The 18,341-nt window shown below is 41.2% G+C and overlaps 2 protein-coding genes across 5 annotated transcripts in view; both read left to right on the top strand.

Annotated features, from left to right (window-relative positions):
* LOC311000381 (uncharacterized protein) overlaps positions 1 to 10,090 on the top strand; it is a 52,380-nt gene extending 42,290 nt beyond the window's left edge. For 2 of the 3 annotated variants that reach the window (XR_014596084.1, XM_083991071.1), the window contains exons 4-8: positions 7,582 to 8,937; positions 9,021 to 9,098; positions 9,321 to 9,367; positions 9,504 to 9,588; positions 9,744 to 10,090. Coding sequence is in view for 2 of the 3 variants with exons in the window: in XM_083991071.1 (XP_083847197.1) it covers positions 8,797 to 8,937; positions 9,021 to 9,098; positions 9,321 to 9,367; positions 9,504 to 9,543 (306 nt within the window). In the remaining variant the exon portion in view is untranslated. Of the gene's footprint in view, positions 1 to 6,240; positions 6,391 to 6,802; positions 6,879 to 7,038; positions 7,067 to 7,581; positions 8,938 to 9,020; positions 9,099 to 9,320; positions 9,368 to 9,503; positions 9,589 to 9,743 lie in introns of those variants that run through there. The other variant, XM_083991070.1, reaches the window with a different exon arrangement.
* Positions 10,091 to 11,529: 1,439 nt separating this feature from the next.
* ackr4a (atypical chemokine receptor 4a) lies at positions 11,530 to 15,220 on the top strand. Of its 2 annotated transcripts, none has more exons than XM_083991896.1 (2): positions 11,530 to 11,571; positions 13,735 to 15,220. In XM_083991896.1, exons 1-2 carry the CDS (start codon positions 11,569 to 11,571, stop codon positions 14,851 to 14,853), a joined length of 1,122 nt encoding a protein of 373 aa, XP_083848022.1. In that variant the 5' UTR covers positions 11,530 to 11,568; the 3' UTR covers positions 14,854 to 15,220. The 2 variants fall into 2 exon arrangements, with proteins under 2 accessions (XP_083848022.1, XP_083848023.1); XM_083991897.1 differs by lacking the exon at positions 11,530 to 11,571 and adding an exon at positions 12,394 to 12,467.
* The last annotated feature ends 3,121 nt before the right edge of the window (positions 15,221 to 18,341 follow it).

The raw sequence follows: 18,341 nt of genomic DNA, 5'->3' as shown, positions 1-18,341 counted from the left end.
TCCCGTCCTAGCAACAGTAGAATGGGAGCACTGGAATCGGCTGGTGGGATTTTGTCAGCAACAGGTGCAAGATGTGGAAAGTACAGAGCAATGTCAGGGGTAGGAATTTCGGATCTATCGTCCGGGATCATATTACACTAAAGGAGAGAAGGGAGTGCTACCTGGATTTTTCCATCAAGTGATGCAACAACAAAATTGCTAGCCTTTCTCCCTGCTGTCTCCATTATACCTGAGCAGGTCTTCAGGGTGTAGCAGGATGGAACTCCATTGATACCAAAGAGGTTGAAGAAGTCAGATTTGACTAGCGACCGATTACTTTGGTCATCCAAGACTGCATACATTCTCTGAGCCTTGTCTGGATGATTAGCAGGATACACGTGGACTAAACAGATTTTGGAACATGATTTTGGACCAGGAGTATTGCCACAGATCTCTGTGCACTTTGACGTGACTTCAAGAAGTGAATCATTTTCTCGCTCCCCGCCATGCTCTTGCTCCCTCTCTTGAGCCTCCTGTGACCAAGGAGCCGGACCTGGGTGCAATGCAGAAATGTGCCTATCACTGTTGCATTCCCTGCACTTCACAGCAATCTTGCAGTCCTTAACCATGTGTCTTGTGGATGCGCAGCACCGGAAACAAATGGAGTTATCCTTAAGGTAAGCTCTCCTTTCATCTAGATGTTTGCCTCGAAATCCACGACACTTTGCTAAAGGATGCGGCTTGTTGTGTAATGGACACCGATCATGAGGTTCATCTGTTGTTTTCCCAGATGTGTTTTCCTGGAAAGCTGTGGGAAGGTAAGACACTTCTGTTTTCCTAACTGAGACAGCTCTCTGGCTGTTGTACCTCACAGGTTTCTCTGTCTTAGAATAGCTGAAGCTACTGGGTGTAGAAAAGGCAAAACTTGGATCATTCCTGATCTTTGCTTGGTTGCAGATGAAATCTACAAAGAAACCGAAGGGTGGAAAGGAAACACCATATTCTTCTTTGTATTTGGAGCCTTGCACAACCCAGCATTCTTGCAGGCCATATGGAAGCTTTTCTATGATAGGATTGACTCCTCGTGAAGTGTCAAGATAAGCTAAACCAGGTAAGTGGCCACCGGCCTTTGCTGACTCCACCTCTACAAGTAAGTCTCCTAATTCTCTGAGGTGTTGGCCAGTGGCGTCCCTAGGCTAAAACATTCGGGGCTAAAGCCCCGGATGTTTTTTAATTAGCCCCGAATATTAATTTTCAAAAAAAAAAAAAAAAATGTTTTTTTTTTTTTTTTTTTTTTTTTAAGATCACATCCTCAAACTACGGTTATCTTATGTTGATGCTTCGATAAAACAGTGTTTTTGGACAGGTTTGAGTAACAATTAATTATATTTTTAAAAAGCCACTACTTTGGCTTTGGCACACAAGTGGTTAACACCTCCAGGTCGCACTTGACGTCATTCACCCAAAACAGCGGCGCATTTAACTTGACAACAAAAACCTGACAGCAGGCAGGTTTGACAACAGCAAGCTGCAGCTGTCTTTTGGTAGCTAGTAGCAGCTAAAGTGTATCAAGATGCCACAAAAAAGATTTCCATGTTTTCCCCCAAAGGTGGTCAGCAATCAAAAAGGTAATGGGAATAGAAATTATGTAAAAATGTATAATTTCGAAAAGAGTGTTGCAGCTGGAACTACAAGAGGGTAGTAGCTAACGTTAGCTAGCTAGCAGCTAGTTGATATTGCTCTGGTTGATATTACATGAGAAAAAAAGCAATCTGTAATTATTGGCATCTGTAAATGCAATTGTAGGGTGTGAGAATTGTGTACCTAGAAATAACTAAGTTTGGGCTTCTTCTAGAGGGGAAAGTTGCTTAAGTTAATGTGCTATAACATCGAACCATCTTGTTCATTTTCTTTTTCATGCATGATAGCAGCTAGTTAGCAGACAGGGATCCCGCACAGCCTGCCTCTTTTACTGTAGCTGCTAATGTGTTAAATGGAAACACAATGTGTTGTTACGTAGCTAGCTAATGTCAGTACATAGAACTAAATTCAAAATGGGTAATTCATTTGATGATCTGTGGATTGCATCGTTTTCACCTTTTTCACCAATGATGGAGAATGTCTCTATGCCTAAAAATTTCTCTGCGCGCGCATATATTGCATGTGTCACTCTTCCGGGCTAAGCCCCGGATGTGTCAAAATCCAGACGCCCCTGGTGTTGGCTGTCTTTGTTAGTGATTCTTGGAAAATTCTCCAGTTTTTGTAAAAGGGCATGCTCAATGACCTCAGGAGAGCCATACGTGTCCTCTAATCGCCGCCAAATCGTCCAAACACCTTCTGCAGGATTGTGGACATGAGCAGATCTGATCCTCGTTGCTTGTGTAGCAGACTGTGGACCAAGCCACTTGATCAATAGGTCAAGCTCTTCTCTAGCTGATAGGTCAAGACCTATCATAACATCTTGGAAGGAAGATTTCCAAGCCCAGTAGTTTTCTGGACGGTCATCAAACTTTAACAGCCCAGAACTCACCATTTCTCTCCTGACTAGGTATTTGGCTAAATCTGTCATTAGTGGAGCGTCACCTGGATGGTCGTGTGGGCTAGCTGCAGGAGACTTGGGGGGAGGCGACTGCTGTGAAAAATATCTCCTATGTTCTTCATCAACAGCCTCGTCTTTGATTCTTAGCTTGGAGAGAGGATTCTCTGACTTAACAGGTGGAACAGCGTAATCTGCCTTTTGTTCAACATGGTAGGGTGTGACAGGTGTTTGCTGCAAGACTGGCTTCAGTTGTATGGTTTTTTACTGATGCCGTTTCTGTAAAACTGAACAGTACAGAACAGAATTTACTTACATGCAATACATAAATATACATAAAATACTGACACTGTAAACATGTGCAGAATCACTTTTTTACAAACAATACTTACGGACAAATCTACTCCAAGGCTGAACGTAAAGGAAAACACTGCTCACTGCAGGCTGCTAGGCTACTAGCTGCTAGCTGCTAGCTTTTGACTGTAGCACATGGAGAAGAGAAAAAAGAAACTTAAGGAAATGACTAATACCAAAAGTCACCACTAGGTGGCCACAAGGTCAGGGGCTCAGCACAAATAGACTCGATCAATGTTGGTCAAACAAGGATTTTTTATATAATTACAGGGCAAGGGTATGAATTATTATGTTTTGTGTTTGTTTTTTTTCTCTTTCTTGTTTTTGTTTTTCTCTTGTAGTTTTCTTGAGATTTTGGGGGATTATTTTGTTATATGTATTTTAGCGATTATGTATGAGTTGGTATATTTGTGTTTAATTTTTGTATGTTGTTATTTATTTGAGTCTGATGTAAAGGATTTATATCCTGTATCAAATATTTTTCATTAAATTTCATTAAATTCATTAAAATCAACAGCTATTATAATAATTTATATTGTGTTTTATTGTGAATTTAACTATTCCAATAAAATCTTCCTGTGTTTGTTATGACACAGGATCAAACAAGTTGTTGTCATGTTTCCACTAATATGGGGCAATATGGTTCCCCAGTAATTTTTTCCTTGTTCCTCATTTCTCATTTTCTTATTTCTACATGTTCATCTCAAGGGGGGGTCGTTTCTCAATGTATCCTGGTACAATCAGCTCTGATACTTAAGAGGACCAGAGTACTTCATCTCACTGCTGTTCATCTGCACTTGCAACAAAAGAAGAAAAATATACTGTAGTATTACATAGTTTCTAATCTTCAGTGTGATTTTCAATGACCAAACTTGTTAAAATTGTTGAGGCAATCTAATAAGATAACTGTTAACAAGAGGCGATTTAGTTGTTAGAGAGAGAGAGAGCAACAAGTATAATATACAGTACATGTGGGTAGGGAGAAAATAATTTAAAATGAAGCTAAGCGAAAGTTCAGACAGGAAGACTATCTCTTTAAGCACGCCTCAAAGCCCTTTCCCTGTTTTCCCGCTATCCTCTCGCTCCACCCTCATTCTCATAATTCAGCCAATCACAGTCTGCCATCCTCTTTCCCTTCCACCAATCAGTCATTAGCGTCAAATTTAAAAGTTCTCTCTCTCTCTCCTGTCATCGAGCCGTCATTCCTGCAAAACTCTCAGCCCACCTCCACCCCGGCACCACCTCCATCAAGATACAGACTGTCTTAATCTGGATCTTCAACCAAGAAGTTCCCTCATCAGGCGACTTCAAGCTTCCCTACCTCCACCAGTGTCTAGGCCCGGGGGGGGATATAACTACTTCAGATGCAAGCTTCTCATCTCCAGATCAGTTTACTCGGCTGGTCTACACCCCGTGGTCTAAGCGCCAAAGTTTATTTTGTTCACAATAAATGTAATTTCATCTTCATCTTCAAACCTGGCTCTCTCGTCGTAAATGGTCTATCCTGATTGAAATAGCAGCCAATCATGAATTAGTCAATATTTTTGCTGCTTGTCAGGTTTAAAGTTTAGGGTGTGAGCATTGTGATTTCTATTTTGTCCATGAATTTCCTGCAGTGAGGTTAAAGCTGCTGATCTATTTCAACTATTTTGTTGTGTTTTTCCTCATCTAAATGTTGAAAATAAGTGTTTGGGTAATGAGTCAGAGCTGCTGGTGAAGAAACAGAGGACGTGATTCCCTGTCGTTCTGTGGAAGTTTAGATAAAGATAAAGATTTAGGAGGATCGGTCAAATGTCTTTTCCACTCTTTATGGTTTAGACTTTTTTATTTTATTTGTGCATTTGATTAGTATTAAGTACTAATTTGGCTCAATCAAATGCACAAATAAAATAAAAAAGTCTAAACCATAAAGAGTATTAAGTACTGCGCATGCGTGGCGTCCGGACGTGTCTGTCGGAGCTCCGTCATTTTGATTCGTCTTAAACTACCTTTTAAACAAACTTCCTGTAATTTTTAGAATGTCCCCCGGCACAAATATCGTCTCTTAAACAGTGCTCTACAAATCGGGCTGCTTGTTTCAACAATCAGGTAGACCGATTGCTTGTTTTTTACCTAATTCAGTCACCACTGCCCCGGACCCGAACTACCATCGAGGCAGCGCCGGTTTTAGCAGTCACACTCTCCTGCTGTTTTTATCCACACTAACGGGCTGGGCTGCCCACCTCTCTTGGAAGAACCCCCCATGGCTTTTTCGGCTCTCGTCTGAGGTCAATTCGGCAACTTGATGTCCACCAAAACAACCCCAGAGTGAGCTGCTCCTGCTGGTGAAGCCGCCTGACTCAGCAACAAGTGATTGTGGGAAATACTCACCGGAGGCGATCTACGTGAAGCGGGCCCGTCTCGGGCCCTCGGGGGTAAGTCTCTGACCAGACCATTGTCCGTCTCCCTGACCTGATCTCTGCTGACTCTCCATATCTCCGCTCTGGGCTCCTCACGGAGCCCTGGCGTGTAAGTTTCTTAACTTGAAGCTCCCGGTTTTCTGAACTGTCAAACTACGGAGCTCCCGGTCTTTCCTCTGTGTACTTTGCTGGCCCGGTCTCTTGCGCTCCTTTATTCCAGCCCCATCCATGGCCCCGACGGCAGAGGTCGCGGATCTCCAGACCGAACTCCGATCCATTGAGCGGCTCATCGATGACCTCCTCCAGCGGCAGGCGCTACTGAGTTCCCGGCTGAAGTCACTGGAGCACCGCGACAGCGAGTGGCCACCACTCCCGGACGCAGCGACAACCTCCTCGGATGCTCCTGGCCCAAGCTCCACTCCCTCCTGGTCGTGCGTGGCCAAGGGCAACAGAAAAGTCGGCCTCCCCCTCTACGACTCCTTCAGTGCCAACGACATCTCTCTCACCAACTTTTTTTCCCCCCTCTCGAAGCTTCCTACTGAGCTATCAGCCTCTTCCCCTCCAGCCCGCAGAGCGCCGCGGGTCCGAAAACGTCCCTCACCTAACGGCGTCTCATCGCCTGAGGACTCTTCCCTCTCCTCCTCAGCTCCCCCAGAATCCAAACGCGCCCGTTTTCTGCCTCACCGTCCTCAAAACTATCCACCTGTGGCTTTGAACGAGGCGCTCTCTTCTCCCTCATCAGATCATCATCCTGATGGGTTATTGTGGCTCAACATTACTAACTTCATGTTGTTGTTTACCTCATATTGACCTCATAGATTGTGCAAGTGTGTAGTTTTTGAGTGTCACCCTCTTTTATGGCGCTTTTCCATTGGCACGGCACAGCCCGCTTTTTAGTTCCCTCCTCTTTGTCCACATGGAGGTGGTTGTTTGTCAGTAAGTATATAAAGCTCTGAGTGTGTGTTTCACAGCTGGATCAAAGTCTTCAGTTCATCAGCCATGGCCAAAGGTTTGCTGCTGGTCCTGTTGTGTCTGCAGGTTTTCCTGCTCTTCACCATCTTCACTTCTACTGATGCAGCCGCTCTGGCGACAGATGATCAACAACCACCACCTCTTGATCTGGTAAGAAGATCCATGCAGGAGTTTTACTGATGTTGGGAGAGCTTTGATGCCAAATGTCTCTGTTTGTGTCCAAATGTCAGATAGACAGACAGACAGACAGACAGACAGACAGACAGACAGACAGACAGACAGACAGACAGACAGAGAGACAGACAGACAGACTACTACTACATAAGTGACTAGTAACTAACGATCTCAGTAAAAGGAACAATTTGCACAAGTATCAAGCTGCAGAAAGAAAGTTCTCCAATAAACTCAGACGTGTATTTAAGCTCCAACAATGGAATTTAGAGTCAGTGCATTGAATAGACATTGTTGACATTAGAGCAGTAGAGTAAAGAAATAAAGTAGTTTCTGTGCAGAAGGATTTAAAATCAAATGTATATTTATACTGATTTTGTTTTTGGTTCAGAGAACTACTTGGAATACTGCAGGAAAGAGGGACAATAAAAAAGGACGCGGTCCCCCACAATGTTTTCTGCGCGCAGGTTAATTTTTATTTAATTTAGAGCACATTTACTTGAATTCTGATGATTTTTCATTTGCAGTAAAATAAGTGAATATACATGTTGGTTGATATCAGTCAGTTTGTTTTGTGTTGATCACACACTGATATCAATCAATAATCATTTGTTTCTTCTTTCACAGGAGTTTATACTTGTATATGAAACACAAGGTAATCTGAATACTAAAGAAAATCTGCAATGTATAATGTGCTTCATGTTTTGGAGTTAAAGCAGAAGTAAGCGGAATGTTTGTGTTAATATAAGTCTTAAATAGTTGTATCTTCCAACAGCAATCACTTACATAGAGTGTTTGGTCTGAAACACGGGTCTGTCAGTCACTCTGCTCTGCTGTAAGCCGAGGAGAAAACTTTCCTTGTATCCTACAACCTTTATCCAATGAGGAGAGAGAACGGCATAAAGGGGCGGTCCTCTCTGTGTGTGCAGCCAAGGGATGCGCGTGAATGTGGTGACGTAGAGACGAGGACCAATAGATCCACGAGGGTGGGGACTGCTAACTCCATCGGCTGACAAGAAGTTAACCAAAACCACCGGATCACTTACTTCTGCTTTAAATATTAACATATACATTAAACATTGATTGACTATGTTTGATCCATCAGATTCAGATTGAAATACGTATTCCTGGCATCCACCTCTCTGATTTTACACTCTCTCTTTCTGTCAGTGATGAGAGGAACATGAAGAAGTCAGACCAGAGCAGTGAAGACAGACATGAAAACCTGCAGCAACAACATCGTCTCTTCAACAATGTTGATCTGTTTATTATACATTTTATGGCACTTTGGAAAATAATCCATCACTGCATTGAGGATGACAAGTCTTTATATAGGCTACTGTGCAAATGTGTTACATAGCTTCAATAAAGGTCAATAAAATTGACCAGCTAGTCATGAAATATCAGAAATCAGAAATATCAGATTGTGTTGTTTGTTTCATAAAATTTTCTAAATATCAACAATGAGTGGTGATGGTTTCATTAATATTCCTCCACCTGTTTGTGCTACTATAACTAACGAACAAAGAAATAAACGGGAAAGAAAACTAAAATACTGCAAGCACATAGCTACAGACTTTGTAAATTGGTTCAAATCTGTTTAGTAAATTCATTGATTCAACCAGTTATATGTCTGTTTTTACTATGATAAACAAAGTTTTACTCCCAACTATTGCTGATGGGTATTTAATATCGCAGAAGGAGAGTATCTTCCTACCATGTAGTTAATATAACATTACATTACAACTTGAAAAAATAGTGACAGCATCGTCAAGATGTCGTCTGTCAGTAATACTGTACCATAATCTATTAAAGACCGCCACAATTGTTAGATTTCATCAACGAGACCAGCATTTATCTCCTAAAAAGAATTTAACCAGCCCGCGATAAACCTCTCTGCTTTCCACCTGGCGTCTCATAGTGAAAAAAAACAACTTTGCAACATCAGTGTAGTGCTTGGCCGCCGCTCCGGTGACCCAGCTCTTGTCTCTGCACGTCGCAACGTAACGTTATCCACCCCTCCATGTATTGATTTTTCGCCGGGGGAGGGGGGGCAGACACCTTTCTACTGCAGATCGTATACGTAATAGGCATTTGTTCCTCATACAACCCCACTCATGAGAGATGAACTATCCCTTTAATGCTTAGCTGACCTATTTTTCTGATGTGATAAGAAAATAACTGAGGAGGGTCTTCATGGGAAGGAAGTAGAGATACAAGTCACATATACAGAGAGTTAATGTTGTGATTAAACCAGATTTTTTGGAGTAAGCAAAATAAACTCCTTTTCCTTATCTTTTTCCACGCAGAGGTTGTTTGTCAGTAATCCAGTATATAAAGCTGCGTGTGTTTCACAGCTGGATCAAAATCCTCAGTTCATCAGCCATGGACAAAGGTTTGCTGCTGGTCCTGTTGTGTCTGCAGGTTTTCCTGCTCTTCACCGTCTTCACTTCTACTGATGCTGCATCAGTAGCAGCTCTGGAAGCAGATGACCAACAACAGCAACAGCAACAACAACCAGCTCTGGTAAGAAACTGGTGGTCACTGGGAGAAGTTTTTACTTATGTGGTTTCCTCAAATGTTTCTTCATTTATCCTCATTTTGTGCAGGCAGTTGATGGAAGTGCAGGGCACAGAAAAAGATGGAAATGTACGATGAAATCAGGACCATGTGGACGTCTCCGCTCCGTAAGAATAAATCCACTTGACTTTGAGTTGACCTCATTCACAGTAAAGAAACCTATAACTGAAGATCATGACTGTCCAGTTGTAAGGTTTTATTTTTGCTGTCAATGAAAAAGAATGATCAGTAGTAGCTTCTTTGTGTATACCATGTTTATTTTATAGCTCAATCGGATGTTTATTTGTGCTTGTGAGGAATTTGCTTCTGAGACTCTCTGTATATTACAGATGTCACAGCCTAAAGACGGACCAAAACCACGAACACCTTCTAAACGGTAAGACTTCATTTCGCCTAAGCACAGCTTGCCTAATGACCAAAATCATAAAGAAAACAGTCAGTTGAGCAGCAGCTGTTTGACAAAAAATGTGTGTGGTGAAATCAGTAAAACGTTTTGTTTTTGTTCCACACAGATATCAAACGGGAAGCCTGTCTGCCCTTATGTTACCATAATGCCAAGTCCCAAAGAGATGAAAACAACTGTGAGCTATGAGCTGTGTAAGTAAACAAGATGGAAACATAATAATAAGGGTTCACAAGAAATCTAGCTGTTACATTTAATTGCCATATTTCTAACTGATTGATTGATATTGTTCATATGGCTGTTTTTCTTTCTGCTCTAGTTCTCAATCACTTTTCCATGTTTCTTTCAGTGATCAAAGTAAGAAAAGACGAAGCCGAAGCCCAGAGAACTGAGGACATCATGAAGACCTGTGCTAATTACATTTATTCTTCAATCAAGTTACTGTTTTCACACTGAAAAGTGCTCGCCTTTTTGCTGTTTTCTGGACAAATAATAGTCACTGCATGACATTCCCATTGTAAACAATGGGGTTTTTATGTCTTTTAAAATCTATGTAGTCAATTTCTACATATAGTCTTGCCATTACAAGATGACTTACTACTCATAATGTGCCAATAGGAAGTAATACCCTAAATTTAATAATCAACATATTTCAATGTTCTTTTTATTTCATATAAAAATAAAAATTAAATTAAAAAAAATTAAACCATGTCTTCATTTCTGATCTTGCCATCATGAACTGTGATTGTGACCATTTTACATTAAGGATAATCTTCCAGTGAATATATTGATATTTTCACTGCAGTTATGTTTAAATTGCATAATTGTTCATACTGGAATAACGAGAATACTGAACCTGCACAAGTGTGGCCTCACTCTGAGTCACCCTGAGTAGTCTATGGGTCAGTAGGTTCAGGTTTCCTTGTGTAACCACCAACCGTTGTGGTTTAGTCACACTGTAAATAAATGCTATTCCTAGAAACGAGGGCTGAGTGACATGTTGCCACAGCAGCTCTCGGGTGATGCAGTTTGTTGCTCTGGTTAAAAAGCGTCTGAATTCTGACCATTACCCGAGGATCAAAGTTTAGTTCGTCCAAATCAGTTACTGTAAGATCAGTTAACCAGCTCTGTGGGCCTGACTGTAGACGGGTAGTTGAAAGGGTCGACATTCAACACAACTTTGCAGGAAGGGATTTGACGCCCCCCTCTGGTATAATCGGGCCCTACCACAGACACCGCTCATTTTTCCCTCCTTGCCACCTTGAATTTATTTCTTTACCATTTGTTTTTTTTAAGTTGTAAATTGCTGATGTCAGCAATATGCAAGAGTTGGATTTAACCAACACTCACAAAGAGTCACATGTACACTCAGTGATGTCAGTGACAATCACAGAGACTCTGCCTCCGGCCTGTGGTGATGTATGGCCTGTGGTTTTTCCTCTACATGTGTATGTGATTTTGAAAACAGAGAAATATTTCCCTGGCCAACTGGATCCACAGCAATTTCATTTCAAGAACAAAAGGAATATAGTGTTTGTTTGATTCTGTGACTGGGTGTACAGTAGCTCGACTGCTTGGCCTCCAAGTAAAAACAGGGGGAGCTGTTTTATCTTTTAAAGAAGGACTGGGCCTTTGTCAAGTACAGTATAAATGAATTAAAACCAAAAGGTTATTTAGCACATTCCCTTGAGGGGGAGTTATGAATACTGTGGATGTGCATAAAAGAAAAAAAAATACATTTTATACATTACATGTATGTTTTAGTGGCAGTATTGTGTAATTTAATGTCCTTCAATGACTGTAACACTCAGATTTTGCCCAAGTCTACCTTTTCTTCTTCTTGTTCTACTGCTAAACTGAATACCATCTCTATAAAAGCTCTCATTTTATAAAACTGATTCTTGATTCTTAGTTTTTGATTTCCTTACTTCCAGTACTCTTTTGTGTTGTACTGTACCACTATGCTGCAAGTTTTATGATATGTGAATTTCCTCAACAAGCACCTTCAGATGAGTTAGTTGCAGTAACTTAGTTTCTGCCTCCCTGTCACTTGACCTCTTTCTCTCTCTGTCTGTCTGAGTCATTCTTCCTCTAAAGTGTGTTTAAAGTGTGGAGCTACAAGCCTCAGCTGGATTTGGGACTGAACTGGCGCAAGAGAAACAAAGCCGTGACAAATGGTAAGACTTGTTTCTGACTTGATCCTTGGGTGTGTTCAGTTAGGCCTAAATACTGTTGCAACCAAACCTGCAACATAATATGTGATTGCAAGGTAAACTTGAGGGTGCACAGTTTGTCATTTTATATTGGACTGGATCTGATTTATCCTCTATTCTCAGTTCATTATTTTAAAGCAAACTAATTATATCATGGAATTACAACTTGAGCTACAAGTAGTGAATATGTGACCAGAAAATTTTCACTGTCAGAACTGATTTATTTTAACAGACAGACTGGGAGGGCTAGGCCATTTTGTTGTTTGTAATACTGAAACAAAATCTATATGTCCAACTAAAAATAAAAATTCACAGGCTCAAAATGACCTCACTCATTACAGTAGATTTATTAATGTGAAAAGTGTTAAAGTAGTTTACTTTGGAACACCACATCTGCTGCAAAGAGGCCCAGCTATGCTACATTAGGTCAGTAAAGTCATAACTGTGCCAAGTCTTACAGTCACACAAGGCGTGCATATGATGACATTATACACATATCGCTATACAGTGTCACAGCTCACTGAGGCACTTAAGCTGTTTGTGAGGTACAACTCAAGCATCACTTACTTCCATGTTGCATCTCTTAAAGAAAATGTAATCAGAATTTCCATTGTAGTGGCCCCATTTGCCCTTTTTTTTTTTTTTACTTCTTTGAACTAATTTTGTACATGGTTATAATCCCTGCCTCTTAACATGAAGTTCAGAGCTGGCCCAGTTCTTATGTAACGTCCCGCCCACTTAACGCTGCACGAGTGTAAAATCAAACAAACCCTTTGCTGCACAGAGCAAACACAGACTGCGTGGAGCTCACTGTAGCTGCATGGGGTAGATAGACTGCAACAGAAACTGAATGAAAATCGGTGAGTCGTTATCAAACATGTGATTCCTCTGTGACGCTGCATGCCTCTGTTTTAACAGTGATATAATGTGCATGTCCCCTTTAAACTGATGCATTGCCATTGGTATTATGTTTTTTTACTGATGCATTCATTTGTGAACAGTACCATAGTTGTTGTTGTTCAAGTAGCTTCATGACAACAGGTTTTATACACAAAATCAATAGTGACTTCATGAGATAAGATGTAACACAAAGTTAACTCAACTTCAACCAGCTACAACAATAAATGCATGAGTAATTCTAACTCAATAATACAATACTTTTCATTTTTTCAGAAATATTATTGGTATAGCTTTTGTGAACAGCATTTTCCATGTAGTGTTTGTACTTTTATAATTTCATTAGTGGATATAAGCTCTGAACACTATCTATCTGTAAGCTGATGAATTTCTCCTGTACTGACATTATGTAGGCTAAGTGTATACTGTATATTGTGTATCATTTTATACATAACATAATACAAATCTTTAAAAAAAAAAAACAGATTTCAGAAACAGTAAGGAAAAAGGTAACACTCAAGACATAATGTGTAACTGTAAAATAAATGTAGAGGGAAAAAACTGTACTCTTTATCTTGGAAATACTGTATACACAGGCATGAAGTGGAAATACTTAAGTGAAAAACTTCTGAAGTGCTCTTTATACAGTCCTTGAGAATATGCACTTACTTAATTTCCAACATTGTATTTCTCTTGTAAACTTATATGAGGTTATTTTGAAGGTGTCACAGATGTTCCACAGCCCTCCAACTTCTCTTAAACATATTCAGTTACACAGAGGGGGGGATCTCTGCAGGGCATCTACAGTGGAATTTGATAGTTTACACAAGCTGCACTTCACCAAAGCCAGGCAGAATGAACACCATTCATGTGAGTGTGTGAAGGCATAGGAGGAAGGAGAAGTTCAGGTCAAGTAACTACAGCCAGATGTTGATGTAGATACTGATAATGGGGTCCAGAGATTGCAAACCTCTGCCAAGGATGATAACTCACAACAAACACCAGACCAGACTACAGAGAACCTGCACCTGGAGGTTTTGGTTTCAGTCGACAATTAGCTAGTGTGGATAGCTATAGCAATATCATAAAAAAGTGTGGAGTTCTGCAAAATACTAAATTTCACTGTGACTTTAAGTAAAGTAACTGAACAAATGTACTTACCATTGCATTGCTGCACGTGCAGATCCACAGACAAGTAATCCCATATGTTCTCCCTCACTTATTGATCAGATTAGCATGGATGCCTTAGAGGAGGACGACTACTATTACCATGAAAACAGCAGCTTCAACTTCAGCTACGATGACTACCCCGCCCTGTGTGAGAAGGCCGACATCCGTTCCTTCGCTGCCGTCTTCCTCCCCATCATGTACGCAGTGTGTCTGGTGGTGGGACTGGCAGGAAATGCCTTAGTGGTGATCGTGTACGCCTACCACAAACGCCTGAAGACCATGACGGACGTTTTCCTGACACACCTGGCCGTGGCTGACCTGCTCCTGCTCTTCACGCTGCCTTTCTGGGCCGCCGATGCTGCCAGGGGCTGGAAACTGGGGGAGGTCGTCTGTAAAATAGTGTCGGCCTGCTACACAGTCAACTTCACCTGCTGCATGATGCTGCTGGCCTGCATCAGCCTGGACCGCTACTTAGCATTAGCCAGGGTCCAGGGTGGAGACCAAAGAGGTTGGCTGCAGAGGGTGTTTCACAGGAGATACTGCTGGAGGGTGTGTTTTGTTGTTTGGGCGGCAGCTTTCATGCTCGGTCTTCCTGATTTAATACTCTCAGAAGTGAGGTGGGCGTCTAATAGGAGCATCTGCCTGGCTGTCTACCCTCCATCCATGGCCAGAGGAGGTAAGGCTGTGGTGGAGATAGCTGAGGTGCTGCTGGGATTCTTGCTTCCTCTCCTGGTTATGGTTATCTGTTACTGGAGCGTGGCCCGAGCGCTGAAGGGCCTCCCAGTTGAAAGCAGAGGCAAGAAGTGGAAAGCCCTGCGTGTTCTCCTAATGGTGGTTGGAGTGTTTGTGGTCACACAGCTGCCCTACAACGTCTTGAAGGTTTATCGAACAATGGACACAGTCTACGCTTTAGTGACCCACTGTGGGACGAGTAAAGTGCTGGATAAGGCTGCTCAGGTGACCGAGAGCCTGGCCCTCATTCACTGCTGCCTCAATCCAATCCTGTACTCCTTCATGGGGTCCTCCTTCAGGCAGCACATGACGAAAGTGGCCAAGAGGTTTGGTGAGAAGAGAAGAAAGAGGAGGATGAGAAGAGAAAACCCTGCAGAAGAGGAAGGGATGGAGATGTCGTTCAACTCTCACAATGCATCGAAAGAAACAAACACATTTTCTATATGAGTTAAAAGTAGGCCTGATATACCACAGTAAACAAATCTATATTTTATTTTGTATCGTATGTTAGAGGATTCAGCTGCTCTGTGTTGACAGAGTGTTGCAGTCTTGTGTCTCCTTTGTCACTTTGTTAACAAATAAAATTATGTATTTTTTGGTCAAGTGAGTGATATTGTAGTGAATGTATTGCTTTAACTATACATTTTTTTAGTTAGGACAATAAACGTTTGGAGTTTAAAAAATGAAAATCAGCATTTTAACTTTCATTTTCATTTTTCATTGGTGGATTTGTTTTAACTATGACTAGATAGCTAATGGTAATGGTTTACTTACATGGGTAGAAGAAGTGTTGTCAGCTCAGCCTCAAGCTTTATTCCTTTAATGTTACTTGCCAACGAAAGTCTCCATAAATCTTCTCTCTATGACGTCTTTCCTTCCAATTAAGATAGCATACACCGCCCCTATTATTTTCTGATAGCAAATCACTGTAGCCTCCAATTAACCCTGAAGACACAGTGCTAAACAAGCAAAGCAGCGACACTGACCTAGCCTAATGCATCAGCCGCTTATTTCATTACATTTCATATAGCGTCTGAACACGAGCCGATTCGTTTGCTTCCGGGAGGCGGTTGCTTACATTTGCTTCAACTAATCGCTGCTGCTTGGTGGTCACGTGCATAGACATATATACATGTCTATGGTCACGTGTGCTATACACCGGTTAAGCTCATAGGTTAATCTTGAGCGCTTGAGTTCAACGTCATCGCCTTCACTTACCCGTCTGTTCGCTGATTGGTCCGTCCACTCTGGCGGACGGAGCAAACCGAAACGCATTGCTAGTTTCCTGACTACATGGTTGAGGCAAATTAAATTTGCCGGAACCAGTAGGCGGCGCTAGCCTGGCTAACACTGACCATCCACTAGTTTGAAATGGGGTAACGATACTAAACAGCACAGGAGGTCTGAGCTAATGCTATCAGTACGCTAAAATGTTGATGTATATATCACCATAAGTTAGTATGCTAAAATCTACTAAACACAATGTATATTAGCTGAAGCTGAGAGAAATATTAGATTTGCAATAAATATGGACCAATAAAAATTCAGGTAAGAATCACCAATGCCATTATGATACTGTAGCATCCTTTAAATATTATTCTGATTGGGTTCAGACATTCAGATTTAATGGCAATCCATCTAGTTTGTGTTTAAATTAAACCACTAGCTGGTAATAAGTATGGCTAAATCTGAACAATTTTAACAGAAAAGGTCCCGTATCATTTCCCAGTCACAAAGACCCAAATGACTAACTAGAGATGAGGTAGGCCTATGCATCTGTGATTTCACAAGACATGTTCAACTCCCACACTTACGGAAGCGTAAAAACAGGGGGGGAAAATTACTCAGAAAAACTGAAAAAATTACCTCGAAAAACAGACCCCAAAAAAAGAGGAAAAACCAGATTTTTTTTTTTATTCAAGTGCAATACGCTTCCGTACACACTGGCCCAACAGTACAAAGTGCAGACGATTAGTATTTAAATTTAAACACTACTTGAAATTGATTCCATGACATTTTTACCCTTTGCGAAAACATCTTATAAATAGGCTACAATTTGTCTTAAATCTGGCTTTAGTTGTTTTAGCTGTAACTGTGCAATTGGACCATGAATTCCTTAAAATTAAACAATAACATTTTTTTTTTGTTGCTTTCAAACTGTGTGCCAAATCTGTATCCAGTGGGATTTGACTCACTTTCATGTGGGAGGAGAGAGTTGTGTTGTTTCCTGAATTCCTCAGAACATCTGAAACACACATGTACACTTAAGTTTCACTGCAAGCTGACAGCTACACAGCTCGACAGTTCGGAGAAGGAAACTATTTCATTGAGCCTCTTTGAGTGATGGGATGAAGAACAGTTGAAAAGGTCATTGTCTTGAGCCAGTATTCATGTAAACACTGGTTTAACCTAATTTGTGACTGCAGTGAGGATAAACACTCAAACTTTTAATGGTGCACTTGTAATACAAGTATTGGCACACTCTATTTAGACTAAAGGGTCGATGTACTCCTTTGCAAAACAGTTACAAAATCAAGAGCCATAAATATCACACTACAAAATTAAATTCAGTCATTGTTGACTCAGTAGTTTTTTATTCCTCAAAGTGCATTTGGAGACCCGGGGGGGCGTAGTCCAACGAAAACTTTATATGATAGTCAATAGCGCCCGACACAAAAATGTCCATAAAACTACACAAAAACCATGTAATATTCCTCCACACTGCTTGTCTGCTGCATTCCAAGTGTCCTGAAGGGAGAGTTTACTCGAAACAAAGTCATTTAGGACATTTTTACAGCCTAAAGAGTCCTGTATTGAATTTGCCTGGGGCGCACTCTCGTGTTCACACGTGCATCGTGATTGGTGCCAGACACAAAAATGTCCATAAAACAAAAACACAAAAACCTTGTAATATTCCTCCGTACTTCTCGTCCGCTGCAAGTGTCCTGAAGGGATATAGACCAGAGTTTACTCAAAACGACGCCATTTAGGATATTTTTACAGCCTAAACAGTCCTACCGGTATATTGAATTTGCCTGGGGCACGCTCTGACGTTCAATACAGGACCATTTAGGCTGTAAAAATGTCCTAAATGACGTTGTTTCCAGTAAACTACTCTGGAGTATTTATCAGCAGGAGGGTGAGTCAATAATGACTGGATTTCATTTTTTCTGGTGAACTATTCCTTTAATCTCTCAGACAAACACAGCATTCACTGAATTTTAGAAAATTGAAAATGCTCGTCAAATCTTTTCATTTGTGTCCATATAGTGTTAGATTTCTTCCCAGCTGGGAAGGATCAAGTGATACTATGTGATAAAGTCATGCTGCAGGTCATGCTCTGGTCCTTGTACTGTTTCATGTGGAAACCATTTGACTGAGGTTTACCATCTGTTAATGGAGCAAAACACTTAAAGCAGAAGTAAGTGATATATTTGTGTTAATATAAGTCTTAAATAGTTATATCTTCCGACAGCAATCACTTACATAGAGTGTTTGGACTGAAACACGGGTCTGTCAGTCCCTCTGCTCTGCTCTGAGCCGAAGAGAAAACATTTATCGTATCCTACAGTTTTTATCCAATGAGGAGAGAGAACGGCATGCAGGGCTGTGTGTGCAGCCAAGGGACGCCGTGAATGTGGCGACGTAGGGACGAGGACTGTTATGGTGCGTTCAAGGAAACTCGTATTTTTCCGACCGTGAAGTGGTACCAGTTCGATCTGGTACGAGTTCACCGGTCGGAAGTTACGAGTGGCCGTTATAGTGACTTTAACCGGTAAAACAGGTCGGAAAAACACGAGTGGGTTGCCTGAAACGCTACAAAGTCGTAAGTTGTGACTTGAAGCTGTAATTTACAATTTCAAAAGCCTGCCTGGAACGCAGCATTAGCGAAAACGACCGGACCACTTACTTCTGCTTTAACCATAGGACTTTCA

The sequence above is a fragment of the Trachurus trachurus genome (genome assembly GCF_905171665.1).
Source record: "Trachurus trachurus genome assembly, chromosome: 17".
NCBI classification, from domain to species: Eukaryota; Metazoa; Chordata; class Actinopteri; order Carangiformes; family Carangidae; genus Trachurus; species Trachurus trachurus.
The sequence above is the reverse complement of the archived record's forward strand: the minus strand, read 5'-3'. Positions and strand labels throughout refer to the sequence as shown.